Here is a 17,326-nt window from a genome sequence, read left to right on the forward strand (position 1 = left end):
AGGACGGTGATTGGCGGCCTCGTCGGCCAATCGGCGGGCGCGGCGACGCGGAGCGAGTCGAATCACGCATGGCGTCCGGGGGGAACCGACGCCATCTAACGACTGGCATTCCTGCTCGCTCCCGCTGGTAAAGCCAGGGCCATCGTCGAAGAAGCGCGGAAAGCTCCTCGTCGCCTCGTCGGTGTTCTGTTGTTCGGCGGATCGTGTGTGTTGCCGCGTTTAACCGTGCTCCCCCCGTGTGCGCCGCCCCCACGTACGTCGGCTACGTCGTCGCGTTGTCCGCTATGGCGCGTGTACGCCGCGTGAAATGATAGGCGTGGGACGGGGCTCCCTGCGTGCCGGCCAAGCGTCTGGGCGAACGAGCTAACCCGAGTGTGTGCGTGCGTGCGTGCGTGCGTGCTACGTGCGTTGGCAACGCAGGTCGCACATCAGCGACGGCGGTCGGCGCTCGGCGGTCGGCCTCCCGGACACGGCGGGCACCCTCCACTTGCGCGCTCACGGATTCCTGTTACACGGCCACCCCCACCCCGCGCCTCCGCTCGCGGAGCGAGGAGCCGAGGATCACAGGTAACGCGCGCCGCGCCGCGCCGAGCCGAGCCGAGCCGCGGTTGCGATCGCGCTTGATCGCGCCGCGCCGCGCGCGCGTTCCGTCCCGCCAGCTGCGTCCCCGCGGCGAAAATTCGCCCGTGTTTATGTTTACTCCTTTAATTACCCCCTCCTCCTCCCCCCGCCCGCCCCCCTCGTGTCCGCTCGCGCCGCGTATCCCGCCTTTCGCGATTTTCTCGCCGCTTTTCGCCATGCGCCCGCTTCCTCGCGCTCGCCTCTCTCTCTATCCTTCCCTTTCTCTTTCGCTCGCTTTCGTTCGCGTTCTCGCTTTCGCTCTCCCTACGTTTTCCTCCCTGCCTCGCACTCTTCGACTATTAACGGAAACAAACGCGTTTCCATTTTTTTTTTTTTTTTTTTTTTTCACCGCCGGATTACGTCCGCGGTAAGGTACCCGGATCGCTGTAGGAGTACAGAAAAGTGCCCGTAATGTACTCGCGATGATAATTGTGTTATATAAACTTTGTATTATCATGTGACTTTTTTTCTTGTTTTCTTAATTGCTCCGATGTGTTCGGGAATAGCAATAGATACGAGACTTGCGGCGTATTTCGGCTTAATTAGCGGAGTAATCGTCGAACGCAAACAGTAATTGTCCGAATAACGTCGTCGCGCGTAACTTGACTCCGCATTTCGAGGAACATCACAATAAAAATATAGTTTGTTAACTGTACATAAGTCAACGGCACGTCACCGAAATATAATCTAATGTAAACAAGTTAATTGCGAAAGATTATTTAATCCACTTGTTGTTTTGTTCGATTTTATGCGTGTAAATTTGACAAAATTACTCCAGCGATTGAGAGTGAGCGCATCTGTCCTAAAATCAATGTATCTGTCTAGATACGTCGCTGTATTCTACCAGCCGCTCCATGCTCCCTATAAATGCCATGGCACAGAAAGTGGTACCAGGATCAGAGTCGGGATCGATGAAGCCCCTGACCGGCAGTGGACTGAGCTATGTCACGCTACAGCCGCCCAGTCAGCCCCTCAGTCTGGTGCAGGATCACAGACCCTCGGTATACCAGACCCCGCCATACATCGGAAGTAACATGGAGAAGGAACCGGAGGCCGAGAAGCTGATTCCGAACGGTGTCGAGATTACGAAAACCGAAACCGAGCAAGATGTGCCTGCTGTTGTTAAGCAAAATGAGTCCAACAGGAACAACAATCTAAGTCCTGAGACTCCTGCTCAAGAACAACCGTGCGAAGTGCAATCGGAACAGGTGCTAACAACTTTAATGGAGTTTCCCCTGAATACTCGTAAGTAATTTTACACATTATTCCTTTCCCTCTCTGTTGTAAATCGAACATTTTTTACTTGACAAGTAAAGGAATGTATCTAATAATGAATCAACACTTGAGATTTTATTGTCAAATTAATATTGTTCGTTTTGCACTGCTATTATAAAACCTATATTACAAAAGAATAAAACAAGATAAATGCAAAACTTATAATTATATGCAATTATGTTTATTCTTACAGCGGTATGCCCCCCAGCACAAAATAAGGTTGAGGAAAAGAAGATTCCTGTAAATAATGGATCAAAGGAATCAGACGGCAAAACTGTCAATACTTCTGTACATATAAAACAATCTCCACATAAGCCAGAAGAAACACAAGTGAAGAACGAAGTTCCAAAGGCAAAACCCACAAATCAGAGTTTGAAAGTATCGAGCGATAATGCCGCTGCGACAGTAACTAGTACACATAAACCTGACGCGAAAGTCACTACCTCTCCCAAGACAACTAAACGAAAATCTAGAGAACTGAAAGATTTGAAGGCAGCATCCGCTGTAGTCACTGACGAAGCAAGTAAACCTAAGAGAAACCGGATTCAAACCCAGCCCTATCAAAGTCCATTGCCGGAGATCGCTTTACTGGTCAAAAATCTCAGCAAAACTCCTGGTGGTTCTAAAGCTCCTGACGACAAACTCATCGTATTCTATAAGTAAGCGTTCTATTTTGCACAAGTATTCCAACGATTTAATATCTATTTGTGAGTGTGAATTAATTGTTAAATATTTATTGTCAGAAACGAATTTTTGGCTGTGAGAAATGCAGAAGGAAGCTTTTATGTTTGTCAAGCGATGCAAAACATCTACAAATCGAGCAGACGCATCCGCATACGTTGGCTATCTCAAGATAAAACCAATGGTGAATTCTATTCACCTGATTTCTATGATACCATAGGTATTGTCACATTTTCATTTATACTATACACTTGTCTGTTATATTATATATGTATTTAATCTTATTATTTAATTTTCAGATTTTGATTGTATATTAACAAATCTGAACCTAAGCAAGGTCGACAAACATAAATTCTGGTTAACCAGAATAGAACTGCTGCGTACAGAAAATATCTTGAAACGGGCTATCGATGTTGAGGCTGGGGTATCTGAAAAACCTCGAGTTACAGAAGAACATCCCGATGGACGTATGTAATCGTAATATTACACACGTATTAATTAAATGTTTAATAATTTTATAGTCTATTGTCTGTATGACAGTATTGCATATGAAGTGAATAACCGCAATATATTTCTGTTTTTGCAGTGGATCTGTCGCTTTATAAAGATGAGTCGCAGCTGAAGAGAAGAAAAGGCTTGCACAACGAGAAGCCGAATCGTAAAAAGTCTAAGCGTGTCGCGAGTTCTACGGATGATGACGCGGACGAGGAAGAAACAGATCGAAATCGAAAAGCATCCAAAGTGAGTCGCTCGAAGAAACGATCGGTCAAAGCATTGGCGATCGCTAAATCTGTCGCGAAAGGCAGCAGCAGAGCAGAGAGAGCGCTAAACAGAAGCACGAAATCTGGCTTGGACAACGATCTTGTTACTACTACTGTTACTGCTGCTGCTGCAGCTGCCACTACGTCTATCGTGACTACTGCTACGGCTGCTACACCAGTTGCCACCACTACTACTACTGCTGCTGCTAGTGCTCCTGCAACTGCTGCTACCACTACAACCACTACAACTACTGTCAGTCCCGCCACCAATGTTTCCGCCGTAGCGGATACCAAAAATAATGTAGAAACGAAGAAGTTGGATTTAAAGAAGAACGGCAAGCAGCAAAGTAATAATGGCACCAGAGGGGTTCCAAGAACAAAACCCGGAGGTACGAAACGTTTTGTATTATGCATTAAAAAAATAATCTCTGTGCGATTTTTTAAAAATATATCTCGTTAAGAAAATAAAATTTTGCCAAAAATTTAGCCGTTTAACTAGAACTTCATAAAGCACTTTAAAATAATTTAAAGATTTATTTAATTGGCTGAAGTTTGAATTATATTTCTTATTAAAATGTATTAAACTTAAAGGTTCTGCTCAAGCCACACAGCAATCGAGTAAAATAGCAGGACGTCCGAAGCGTGTGGCCGCTACCACCGGCGTTGTTTCGACTGAGGAAGCACCAAGGAAGAAACCACGCGGTCGGGCATAAAATTAACTTAAGCGTTGCTTTTTTATGCTACAGTTACAGCCGAGTCTGTATCGTAGGCAATATGTACGTGTGGTACACCACTTAAAATTGCAATCAATTTGTTATGTAATATATACATGTACGGATCTCAAGATTCTTAAATGTATCATGTTCTGCGATAATATTATAGTCCAATGATACGGGATCAACGACTTGTGTCTCTGATTCGTCAAGTCGCATTTGAAAAAAAAGTAAAAAATAAAAATTAAGGAAAGGAGACTCAGAGATTTATGCGAGCGATATTGTGATATCATGCAAAATTTGTACATATCGTCTACGTCTCAGACTCCTTCAGGGGAAGAAAGTCACGGAATGTGTGGGAACGGTACCTTGAGTTGAGTAATAACTAATCTACAGGGTGTCACATACTAATGCACTCTTGCAATAGTCTATTTTTGATGTTGTGAGTGAACCGTACGTGATTCAGTTAATTTTAATGTACACTTTCCATTGGATATGATATACACTATGTACAAATATACATGTCTGGGAGAGGTAGGAGTTATATGTATTCTGTAAAACAGAGAGAAAGAGAGAGCGAAAGAGTAAGATACAAAGAAATGAAAAAAATAGTGTCGATAAAAAAAAACGAGAACAATCCCGAGTATTGCCGATCCCCCGAGTTAATTCTCGGTCGATCGATCGGTAAAGGATTTCGAAGTACAATACATTTCTGTACATTATGCTGAATCCTTGCTGTTAAAAAAAAATAGCACGTAAAAATGGTCCAGCGCCTATATAAAGACAAGCAGAGTAAAGAAGTGCCCTGAATTGTCTCCTTGTCGAGTCAAGGATTCGCGAGAGACTCGCGAGCGGAAAGTAGCACGTTGCTTATAGTTTGTTTTTTCAATTCGCACTTGCGACGGCCCGTTGTAAAATCGCAGGGTTCGTAATTGAACAGATTGAGAGAGAGAGAGAGAGAGAGAGAGAGAGTGGTGCCACATTATTACGATTTTAGTTATATAGACGTAATTTTTAGGAGAAGAGAAAGAAACAATACTTATTTAGAGCGATAAGTCTTGAATTTTAATTGTATAAATCTTGATTTATATACGTGTTAATTTTAATCTCCCTTTTTTTTCATCGAAGGTTATAGAATGATGAAGTGTACATTTAATGTCATATGTTAAGACAGTTATGATTTATATATTTCGCCAAATTTATATAAAAATTTACATATATTTTAATATAGCGCATATTTTATATTCTGTACGTTTGTTGCGAAGAACGCAAGCTTGTGTCAGTGTATTTCTTTTTCCGTGGAGAAACCGTTAAGAACGTGTATCGTTTGATTCATGTAATGTGTAATGAGACATGTATGTTTCTCTTTTTATACACTATGACAGTAGAGATACGAGGATCTTGCGAAGCAGATAGATTATTTATAATGTTGTAAGAGGTCGGCGGCTTCGAGCATTAACGACGGAGTATCCGTATACGTCGTCGACCGCGAGGATAGATTTCTTTTGATTAGGATTCCGTGTCGGGATATGTGTGTAAACATGTGTATTTTATACATCATCAGACCGTTAAAGTACTGTTGTTTTCTTGCTTGATTTCGCCCGGACGTAAAGCGTGTACATAAAGCGATTAGATAATCAAAATTGTGCATACGAGTGTTAACCTACCGAGGGGATCTTCCTTCGTGGCGTTCCGAGTGAAATTAGGACGATCACACATTGCAATTCGCTTAGCACGCATCACACGACACCCGCTTTTCATTTATGCAATTCTCTCGATAATCGCTTATTATTTCTCGATGATCATGGGCGCTTATACGTTGAGTGCAAACACCCCCCCCTTCCCCGCGACGTCGTTTGAGAAAGGGAAAGAACACTAAGAACAGGCATATCGACCTCTGCTCGAAAAAAACGAAGATGATAGAATACGATTATAATTATAACTAAATGGTTAAGGTGGAATTTTTAATTCTCGAGATGGGACACGCATACACGAGTAAGATATCAATCCTGTCATACTTGGTCCATTGCACATTGTATTTCAGAAATATACGCATACAAGGCATACTGTATAAATTTAAGTAAAGAATTCTAATAACAATACACACACGCAGAACTGTTTGCTCATCTTATTATTACTCGATTTCGCTTTAGGAATGCTTGACGCGTTTTTCTTCTTTTCAAGGAACAAAAAAGAGAGAAAGGAGGAAAAGTACAAGCGCCGATCGTCAGCAAAGTGCAATCAGGAAACGCATAAACTGTCAACGTGAAGACGATGACGCGTCGTTCGACGCTTGCACGCATCTTCTGGAGATCGTTCTTCGTTCTTCATCCTGACCTCATTAAGTGCGACTCTAAGAGATGCGTTAACGAAATGTAATTCAACGTTGCGCGAGAAATTGTTTTTCCCTCGATTCAGAGAGAAAAATGAATTCATCGCCTAGCCGGGAAACTCGCCTGCCGGAATCCTCTTCGTTCTTACACGTATTCGATACCTGCATCTCAAGCTCGCTCTCCGATAGCTCCTGATGGACGAAACGTGAGAGATCGCCGAGATGATTACGTCGTCGATGCTCTCGTCTGAAGATACGTCACATCGTTCGACGACCGAGTTTAAATCACGTTAAATGCGACCCCATGCCAAGGGGCTACGGAGGAGCGTTTTTTCGACTCGCGTAACGATTAAGTGTCTTAAAGTTAGCTCTTATTAGATATATATAAGTGCTTCGGATGCTGGTTTGCTAAAGTAATCAAATAAACTAACTGTACGATGTATATATATTCGTTAACATATATCGATCGTGGTATATGCGTACGATAGGACTCTAAGTGATCATATCTTTCTCGCACCGCGTCTTCTTACGTTCTTCTCGACTTGTATGTCCTCGTGGCGGTAAATTCTCCCCCTCCTCGAGTACAACGTGTACATATTCCTGCTCTCAAACATATTCGCGCGGTTTCTCGTCGTTGGATGGATCCCTTTTCCTCCTCGCTCTCGATCATGATTGTAAAAATTTTTGAATAAGCAAACACGCGTATCTTCCTTTTTTTTCCTTTACATTTTAGCTGGAATAAGCTTGCAGCTTTACGGGCGCGTCTCACGATTGATAAATTAAAGCGTGCATTATTAAGGACTCTGTCACATGCGCGAATTGGAGGGCAAACCAGGGCAAACGTCTTGCGGCTATTCCTACCCTCAAACTACCTTCCGAGACGTCGAGATTTTACTTTCGAATTTTATCTGCGATTACAATGCGATTACAAAATGAAACATATTTATTAAAGACGCGAATATAGAACGTAGCCGTCTGTTGCGAAGCGTGGCAGGATCAACGATACGCGTTGAAAAGAAAAAAGAATGGCCGTTAAAAATGTGGGAACGATATGATGACCGACAAAACGCAAATTAAATAAGTTTCTCTACTTGCACCCGAAGTTTCGCCGAATCGGCGCGATTCGCGCGTTCTTAAGTAGCGAGAATTTTTATATACCCGTAGAAAAGGAACGTCCTCCTTTTCTCTTCTCTCCCCCCCCCCCGGGGAGGCGTTTCTTCCCTCTGATTTCGACGAAAGTTGTTTTGTCTCGTAGAATAACCGTAAGAGTAAGATAAGCATTTTACGATCGAATAGAGGGTGAGATACGTATTGTATTAACTTCACACCTACGGTTCACGCAGCTCTCTTGATAGTCTCGGCGTCGGAAAATTCACGCAGACACACACACACACACACACAGGTGTTTTGTACAAAGATCCTTTGGTTATGTATGTATAATAAAGTGACGTCCAGAAATATTGCGGGTGATCGTTCTTTCGAAGCGGCAGCGAGGCGCGAATCTCGTGGAGAGAAAGAGAGAAAAACCACAAATTAACATCAACTTGAATATCGTCGAGTTGACGTCTATCTTACCGAGTGCAAAAATCACGTTTCTTCTTTTTCGAATAACTGTAAAGCGATTCAGATTTCTCTTTCAGTCACTTTAGTTTCTTATCGATCAAAGGACAAGCGAATCTTTAATTAGTCCCAACGATTTTTCCACGGGATGATGCGTCGCGTCGCGCATAAGTCCACGCAAAAATAAGTATACGAGTGGCATAGTATAAAAAACGTGTTTTAATAAATATCAATAGAAAAAAAAGTTACAGAAAATATCTACAGGGGATTACAAAATGTCGATATATAAAATTACATGTCCCGCAACGTAATTATCTAGGACCCTTACATCTGTCAATGTCAACTATCTAGTCTTAAGATTAGCCTTAATAGTAATATTGATCGCTATCACTAAAGGTAATCGTAATACTCATCATTGCGACACCCGATTGAGAAGTATTGTCGATTTTTCATAGTTCCGTTCACGCGCGTTAGTAAATAAATAGCATGCGATTCAACGATCAAAATTCCTGGCGGCGAGGTGTAACGACGAAAACGACCAGTCCGAAAAATACCGATTGCCCAGATCCGGGCACATCGATCGTGCGACGAGTAGAAGAAAAAGAAGAGGTTTTTGCAAAATAAAAAAGGGACCAATATTCGCGAGTACAAAACGAGTTCTAGATTACAAGGCACTAGTAAGAACTCAATTGTCACTCTCTTTCCAAGTATCCATTGTACTTCGCGGATAATGAAAGAGCTTTATTTGTCGTAATGTAGGACTAGCAAGATATACAGGGGGTACCACCGCTAAGGCATCGTTCTTCAATGGCAGATTTCATAGCGGAAATGTTACCCTTTATCGTCCCTAATCATACAATCTTTCAGTTTTTAACATTATATATCTTTCGAACTGAGCCTTGAAGTTAAAATTCTATCAAGGTTTATTCGCGAACGAGAGATTAGTTGCAGAATAACGCTTGTTACTTATCTCTTCTCTTAAGACGTAATTTCTTCTAAAACTTAATTAAACTTTTTTTAAATCGCTCTTCATTCATCAATGCTCCGATGTTTCCGCCGGAAAGAACTTCGTCTGGAGTGGCCGAGAGAAATGTTCATTACTGAAATCTAGACCCGATAGAAGTGAAACGCCCTGTATATGAGAGATTCAAGCGTTTATTTATTTATCGAAATTGCGCGTTTGAGATTTTCTAGAATACTACGTTCGATAAAGAGAATTATAACAACTCTTCGATTATACAGGAACATTCGTAGTGGAGTCTTTACGTTTCGAACTTGTTACGACTCTAGATCGTTTCCCTTAATTGTAACGCTTGTATACTGAAAAGATGCTCTTTGGGATATTTCTATGTACAACGCGATGGGTAGCCGTCGTAGTTTTATCGCGCTTGAATAAGAAAGAGCGACTGCATTCTTCTTCCTTTCGTCTAAAACTGTAATTTTGCCTCATAGCGCACGATAACCCGTGTATCGCTTCTCACGTCTGGAGAATATCGCGAATATAGTATACATATTTTATTATACTAAACTGCGATCCTAATCGGGTGACGTTTCGTCATTGTCGTAGGGTGACATGTAGGTATATGTATTATGTATATCGTAAGCCTGAGATTTATAGTAACTATACCTCTTTGCTCAAGAAAACCTGCGCAAATAACACATGTAATTTACATCGAGCGCGCATGTCTTCCACAAAAGTTTCTTTGAGCAAATCGCAGTGCCATTTTTTACTTGCGATGTGAAAACAATCGCGTTTTGCCTTAATCCCGATGCTTATAAATTCATACCAAAAAAATTATATTAATGAGCGCCGCAAACGTCTGTACGTTTGTCGATACTCGAGAAAAAACTCAGTCGCTTACATGAAAAATACATGATACAGCGTCATTATTTGTGTTCGTATTAAAAATAGATATATTCGAACGATGTAATTATGTATGAATTGGTTTGCCTTCACGAAGACAAAATGGAGATTCAATGAACAATTCATAGTACACGATTTCCTAAAATAATCGATACGATATGTATATAGGAGAGCTCGGAAATAAAACGCGCCATATCGAATCCTTATAGTACAATTTAAAAAAACCATTCGCGACGTAAAATATTAAGCCATTTTCCTAAATAACAATAGATACAAATTACGCCTCGAGAATTTCTTTCTAAAATTTACTTGATCGTATCGTGACGAGTTTCAAGTTGAAAAAAAAACTTGAAACTCGAATTTATTTTTTTCGGCGGTTGCCGATTAAACCAGGGCCTCGGCGTGATAATGATGATAGTGATGATGTATGTGCTCGTGGACGTGCCTTCGGCTGGACGTGGCCGTCACCGCGTTCTGCGAGAATTCACGTTCGAGCCAACGCACGACTTGCGCCATCGCTCGGGCTTGATCTTGCTCCCGCGTGGCGTGCTTCAGCTGATGCTTCTTGCTCGCTCTGCCGCATTGTTGCGTATTCACAAATTGCGCGTCGTTGCGCTGCAAGTTGTTGTGATTATTGGTAATCGTCTGATGATTAGCCGTTTGCTGATTATTGTTGGGCACGAGGTTGACGATGTTGCGGTGAGTATTGCCGCTGCTAGGGGTGTGCTGCGGCGTGTCGTTGTAGACCGTTGTCGGAGCGATCACATTACGATTCAGTATCTGCGAATACGTCGCGTAGGTCTGAGGAGAGGAATGCGTCGCGTTGTTTCTCGGTGTCGCGTGCCGCGTTTTTCTGAGATTCGCCGACCGCGATTTGACCGGCGTTTTGGGAAACGACACGGAATGATGAGTACTCTCCCGGATTGGTTTGTGATAGTTCGCGGCCGTTTGACGAGGCTCCAGAGATGTGTGACAATCCTGATTATTATGATTCGGGTTTTCTACGTGGGGACTATGAGATGGAATGCGCGATTGTTCGTTTTGGTGCCGTTTCCTGCAGACAAAAAAGTAGATTCGATCTATAGCCAAGATTCTTTCGAGAATTTTATCTGTTTTAAACATTATATAGCCTTATGAATCTTAATAAACAAGAAAAGTGTATTGGATTAAAAGAATAGGGATTTTAATTAAATTATAATATTGGAGAATATTAAAATATTGCTAATTCGAGGAAGAATTTTAGTTATTTATTATGCATATGTGTGAGCAAAGTTAATATACGAAATTTTAATATAAACTTAATTTTGTAAACTGATCGCAATTAACTCACCGTGATGTGTGAAAACTGAGATTATTTTTTTCCATGTTGGCCTGAATAATCTCCAGCAATTGTTGCCTTTGTAGGGCGCCGCTGCGTTTCCTCTGATTCGTCGTAAGAAGCGGCGTTAATGGCGAGAACGCGGGGGAAGTGTCACTATCATCGCTCACATCACCCTCCGAGCTATTTGAATAGGGAGATGGTAAATGGGGCACCGGACCGACTCTCCTACGAAGCTCCTCCTGCTGCACTCGATTCGTTCGGGCATTCTCATCGTCGTCCTCGCTGTGGGTCTCCACTTCTTTTCGCTCGGTCTGCAATGGAAATCGAAATGACGAACAAAGTAAAACAACTGTAAGCATGATATACCGAGAGCAACGCAATGCTCTATTAATGCTTTATTAAATAAACGCGTAACTTATAAAATAACGGGAAAAGGCGCAAATATGTTTTGTTATTTGTGTAAAAAATGTTGAAGAAAGTTTGTATATGATCTACTTTCGCAAAACGAAAAAACTCGTATTTGATTCAACGAGTAAAGACAACATCTATGTTAAGTATCAAACGGGCAATTAATAAGTTTTACTTATAAGCTCAAAAGTAGTAAAAAGCTTCAAAATTCGTAATATAATTTGACGATTACGTGAATCATCATAAAAAATCTCGCGAGAGAAAACGCTCGCAGGAAGCGGATTTATCTCTTCGTTCTTATACCTTCCCGAGAGTCGCGATTGGCATCCCGACTGCGGCATATCGCGCGCATGGCTCAGATGTCGAGACGGCCGGTCGCGGTTCCGAGTTCCGGCGCACATATGCATGTGCAACGTGGTTCATATACGAGGAATGTAGGTCTCACCTGACAACGATACCGCGTTACTCTTCTCCTTCTAGGAACTCTGCTCGCGCCATGCCGAGCGGTGGCCGCCGCTGTTGCGTGGCTGCACGGGGCGGCGTGCTTCAAATGGCAGCAGGACGACGGGTTGGGCTGGTGACCGGGCAGCGTAGCGGCCTGTGGCGTTTGCGTGGCATTTAGGCAGGTGCCGGCGGCATTGCGCGGCGCCTGGCTGCTGCTGCTGCTGGCCCGCTGATCCGGCGACACCGTCAGCTTCACCTTGATCGTCTTACTGCCGCACGGCGGTACTTGGATCGAGGCGCCTAGCGTGTCGTAAATGGTGGTCACCAAACCAGCTATGTCGTCCTTGGTGATCTTCCCGTGCCCGTCGAAGTCGTACAGAGTGAAGGAGAACTCCTGCCGCCTCCTGTCACCATCCGCGACCGACACGTCGCACTCGAATTCCTGCAACGAGAACAAGGTCGCTCGGATTAAAGAAAAAAATCTCGGGTGCGTGACTCTAATAATTATACGGATAGCAGATAGCACAACTGTAGCGTGTTGAAAAAAAAAGTCTTAATAACATGGAAATAATACGTGCGGTTAAGAAAGTATGTTACAGTCATTGTACATTTCTCTTTTATTTATATAATTTCTTGGGAATTCTCATTAAATTAACTGATAATAACTATCGATTTTCGCCAATTAATTAACATTATAAAGTGAAAACAAAACATGAAGGAGAAATGCAAAATAAGAAATTATCGTTACACGAATAAAATTTGTCGCGAATTAAAAATAAGTAACGAACAATGCAATCTTTATGCAAGATATCTTACTGGACAGTATTAACAAACTAACTACTACAAATTTTTACAGTATAAATTAACTAATTTGAAATTTCTAATATACGCGACACGGCATTTCGTTCCCTACCAAGATATATAAATAAAAATATTTCACCTCGAAACTAAGCTGTTTCGTTGTACCGCAAGTAGGCTGTTCATCGTTAGCGGTAGGTCCTGCAGGTACGCTCGTACTATCGGGCGCAACCTGCGGCGACTCCACGGGAGGAATTAAAATCGGTTGCGACTCCGTCGTCGGTGGTGACGAAACGTTGCAGGCCGTCGGGACGCCCGTGAGCAATTCCTCCGAATCGCTACCCTCCGTATTGGTCCCTACGACTGAACAGGTAACAATTGGAAGATTCGTTATGCGAGGATGCACAAGCAGCTGAAACTTTGTTCGACCTGCGCAACCGTATCTCTCTCCCTCTCCCTCTCTCTCTCGTAGCGTACAAGAGAACCAAGATTAGACTCGTCGCGTTTTTCTTTTCTATCTTAAAATCTTAAGCGGGGCAATGATTTCTCGGGATCGTTTTATTGTATATCGACGCGCAAACGCGCGATTGGGATTGGGCGCGGCGCGAGCCGGGAACGCGATCCGGGAAGCCGTTCTCCAGCTCGCCCGCTCGCTTTCCCGTCGCACACGATCGCGATTTCTGCCCTCGGGCTGCGAGCTGCGAGAGAGGCAGAGGAGCGAATAAAAGGCGGCATTTAACACGCGCCGCGGCATCCGCGACCGGTGGCGTGTTTGGTGCACAGACGGTATTTTTACGCTTCTCCGCGCCGACAGTCGCGCGGTGCGGCGCGGCGTTCCATCGAGGAGGAAGCCTTTCAGTGACTGGTATAACCGGGGGGAAGCAGCTGGAATTCTCTAACCAGAACCATCGAATCTCAATGCCGTGAGGTTTTACGCATCTTTCACCGGCGCGGGCGCGAGCGGTGAAATCCCGATTTTCACCATTTCAAAGAACGAGGATCTCGACGCTCGTAAAAAAAAAAAAAAATGGAAAAATTCCCGCGTTTGCTTTCGCGATCGATATCAAATATGATTTCCAACAGACAGGAACTACAACGTGGTACGACAATTTTCAAAGTTTTCTTCTTTTCCTCGAAAACGGAGCCTCGCGTACGGAATTTTAATCTATATTTCTTGCTTTTCGTGAGCTCTTTCTGTTGTCCGACGATTGAATTTATAGAACCGATTGCAAGCGCGAGGGATTGCAGAAGTAAAAATTATATTTTTCGATTCTTGATATCGCATTACGAGTACGATTCTAAGCAGATTCCAGACTACACCTGGATCGAATTTTACTATGTCGTATTGTATACTATGCTCGCTATATCCATTTTCATCGAACTTGTAATGCAGGATCATTGTGTAAGGAACGCAACGTCAGCTCTAGGGTGAAAGGGACGATGTCAAGCCGCATCTCGTTCCGCGTGTCCGGCATCTCGGCTTGAATAGCATTTCGGCTTTTATGTCCTGAATCGCGAGCTTCGGTTTTATCGTCAACCATTGTGTAATGGGCCGTAAACTCGTCCCACCTAACGGGCACAAAGCGCGGATGTGCGATAGACGTGGCTGTTAAACTCGGACTCGACAGAGATACCTACTCGACAACTCGACGGTCGACGCGTACGCGGTTTCGCGTTTTACGTATGTATATGCGTAAGAGGTGCGCAAATTCACCTCCGACATTCGATACCCGCTACCATCACGCGCGAAAAACTCACGAATATTCGTGCGAGTTGCGGCTTGACGAGCGACCGTTAATCTGTCTTTTCAAATGGTGCCTGTATGTATAATACGGAAAAAGAGATGCGTTACAATCTAAATCTTAATAATTATATCAGAACGCAATTGCTGTATTGAGACTCGTGGGCCGCTCCGTACATTTCAATCTTTGAAGATGCTTTCAGACTTTCACGTTATCGTTACAAGCAAATCTCATAAAGCTAAATATAATAGAAATAATAATTATTAATATATATTAAAAATATAAATTATTGAATAAAGTTTGTAAGACATTTATCTTCATATATGTATTATATTATAATCATTAAAAAAAAGGCGTTAATTGTAACTTAAACAATTTTTTTATCTGGTAATTGAGATTCATGGAAATCGTGACGGGAAATTAGAGAACCGTGGATGAGAAGGAGCCTCGAGTAATTTTGTTGTCGCTGAACGCACGCACCGCACGTTCCGCGCTATTTTCAACGACGCGTTACGGAGACAAGCGTATAGGTATAGACTATAGACACACAGGCCGAAAGCTAAGAAAAGTATGATGTAAGACCACGTGGTATCCGCCTCGATAACATCTTGGCATTATCCACCGCTGACGACGGTCATTCTTTTGCGGCAGCATGATTGATCTTTCAAACGCCACCGCTGCGCTAATCATATTCTTTTTCTCTCTACACTGCTTTTCCGTTGAACCTTTCCCCCTCTCTCCCGCCCCTGCCCCCGCCCCAACCATCGCTCTTTAACCCCGCTTGCCTGGTTTTTCTCAGGTATATCCGAAAGTCGTTTTGACCTGAGGGAAATTTGCTTAAAACCTTAACAAGAGATATACAATGGAATGCAAATGGGAAACAAGCGTATCTTCGACAAGACTACATTACTAAAAAGGAGTCGGGACTAAGCCGTAACTAAAAATTTAATTTCGAAGGCTTTCTTTTTTTTTACGTTTCTATCTGCTTTCTAGGAAGGTACCCTGATAAGAAAATGGGTTGAAGAGTAGTTCACTTATAAATGACAGTTTTCTTTCGGGTTATCTCGACAGATATATATACGTACTTCAATCCCGGGCATACCTAATCTTAAAAGGAAACTTATCGTAACAAAATCAATCTCGTTGGCAGGCGAAACAAATTGAAACAACCAAAATTTCAATGGTAAAGTTAAACGTTGATTCAGGGATTTATATGTTCCGCGAATCCGTTGTGTACAGAATTCTTTAAGACGGTTTTATCGAGTTTTGCGACAAACGTTTGCGTGATAATCATTCTCGCTCTTCACAATTCACAGTTAAATCGCGTTATCATTGTATTTAGGAAACATTTCGTAAACACGATATACGGCATATCGTAGTTACAGCAGGCAGATATAATTATACAAATAATTTGAAACAAATACCGCATGAGTTTCGCGAACAGATTATCAAGCTAATAAACTATAATTGTTCGTAACAATTAGGGAGAGTTTAATTCAATATTATTTCACCGTCACATGAGAGAAACCGTGTGTAACTACGTAGTTTTTAAATGTCTGAAATAAAGTCAACAAGATGTGTATCATGTGTACGCGGTCTCACATGTTTATTGTTTATGTTAGCTGTAATCAGAGCTCGTTAAAATTAAAGGTTCATCCGAAAACTGTTAATAAGAGAAATTAGCAGTAACTTAAATTAGCATTGTGCGTTTCTTTCGCCTTTTTCAGGCCCGAGAGTCTCAATATCGCAGCATGCGTTCCCCGAAAAGGAAGGAACGATCATTACCAGAAAAGGGTCTGTAGCCAGCGAGGAACCTTGCTCGCCACCACTTTACCAATCCGGTAGCCATGGGACCTTCATGCGTGCATGCGTACGTGCGTGCGTGCGTACGAGCGTGCGTGTGTGCGGGCGACGACGATCGCCGTGATCTCTCTACACTTGGGCTCCCCGCTCTCGGGATCGGCGGCACACTTTGTTCCTCCTCCGTAACTACCGACACGCCGCGGCCGCCCTGGATGCATACGCGGGTCGCGGTATTACGTGCCGCGCCGTGCCCTCTCCCTCGGTACTTCCGGTTAGGCGCACCTCTCCGCACCCCGCGCTCGATCTGTCATCCGGCAGCGGCTCGTGAACCATACGAGACGAGAGGCACAAACGCGCACTCGGCTCGACTTAACGTACGGACCGTCAAAATTTTTCAAACGGATAGGCGTAGGGCCGTTGCCGTCACCGTCGCAGACGCACACTGTACGCACGTGTTCGTCGCGGAGCGTGCCTCACGGCAGTCACGGCAGCGGGCAGTCGGCACTCACTCGGAAACGTCGCGCGGCACTGCCGGGAGTGCCGGGAAGACGATGATGCGGTTTTGCCGCTCGCGCATCGAGGCGAAACGAAGCGCGGACACGAGGCACGGAAAAAAACCTCCTCTCCTCCACCACCACCTCCTCCACCTCCTCTTTCTCCGCGCAAGCAGGTAGAAACCCGCCCGTCACCGCGGTTCGGACACGACTACGGGCGCTCGTCCTCGCCTAAAAGCACGTTCCCCGTAATTCCCCTACCTACCCGCGCGCCATACCGCCATACCGCCATACCACCACTACCATCGTCACTGTCGACACGGCACCATCGTCGCAGCAGCCACCATCATACCAGCCAGCCAGCCAGGCAGGCAAGCAAGCTGAACAGGCAGGCGGGCGGCCTGGCAGCGTGGCGCAGCCCGTATTCCTCGCTTCGTCGTCGGCCTGGCTTGGTCGGCCAGTGCCGAGCCGAGGATACGCGGACCCCCGAAGGTAGGAGACGCGCGGCG

At 43.9% G+C, this 17,326-nt stretch overlaps 2 protein-coding genes and 1 long non-coding RNA gene across 7 annotated transcripts; 2 read left to right on the forward strand and 1 right to left on the reverse strand.

Moving 5' to 3' along the window:
* Positions 1-56: 56 nt before the first annotated feature.
* On the forward strand, positions 57-7,843 carry LOC139816239 (uncharacterized). 4 transcript variants are annotated; one of them, XM_071783636.1, is made up of 7 exons: positions 57-127; positions 1,447-1,866; positions 2,090-2,555; positions 2,640-2,797; positions 2,877-3,044; positions 3,164-3,727; positions 3,930-7,843. In XM_071783636.1, exons 2-7 carry the CDS (start codon positions 1,476-1,478, stop codon positions 4,049-4,051), a joined length of 1,869 nt encoding a protein of 622 aa, XP_071639737.1. In that variant the 5' UTR covers positions 57-127; positions 1,447-1,475; the 3' UTR covers positions 4,052-7,843. The 4 variants fall into 4 exon arrangements, with proteins under 4 accessions (XP_071639737.1, XP_071639736.1, XP_071639739.1 ...); XM_071783635.1 differs by lacking the exon at positions 57-127 and adding an exon at positions 134-567; XM_071783638.1 differs by lacking the exon at positions 57-127 and adding an exon at positions 773-1,191.
* Positions 7,844-8,144: 301 nt separating this feature from the next.
* Nkd (naked cuticle) lies at positions 8,145-17,268 on the reverse strand. 2 transcript variants are annotated; one of them, XM_071783643.1, is made up of 5 exons: positions 17,083-17,268; positions 12,921-13,141; positions 11,982-12,422; positions 11,138-11,439; positions 8,145-10,861 (listed from the first exon to the last, which is right to left on the reverse strand). In XM_071783643.1, exons 1-5 carry the CDS (start codon positions 17,099-17,101, stop codon positions 10,192-10,194), a joined length of 1,653 nt encoding a protein of 550 aa, XP_071639744.1. In that variant the 5' UTR covers positions 17,102-17,268; the 3' UTR covers positions 8,145-10,191. The 2 variants fall into 2 exon arrangements, with proteins under 2 accessions (XP_071639744.1, XP_071639743.1); XM_071783642.1 differs by having other exon boundaries at positions 16,306-17,267.
* LOC139816265 (uncharacterized) lies at positions 10,885-12,157 on the forward strand. Its single transcript, XR_011732983.1, has 3 exons — positions 10,885-11,069; positions 11,212-11,479; positions 12,017-12,157. It is a non-coding gene; the product is annotated as an uncharacterized lncRNA (long non-coding RNA).
* Positions 17,269-17,326: the final 58 nt, after the last annotated feature.

Source organism: Temnothorax longispinosus, chromosome 7 (assembly GCF_030848805.1).
Source record: "Temnothorax longispinosus isolate EJ_2023e chromosome 7, Tlon_JGU_v1, whole genome shotgun sequence".
Lineage (NCBI taxonomy): Eukaryota > Metazoa > Arthropoda > Insecta > Hymenoptera > Formicidae > Temnothorax > Temnothorax longispinosus.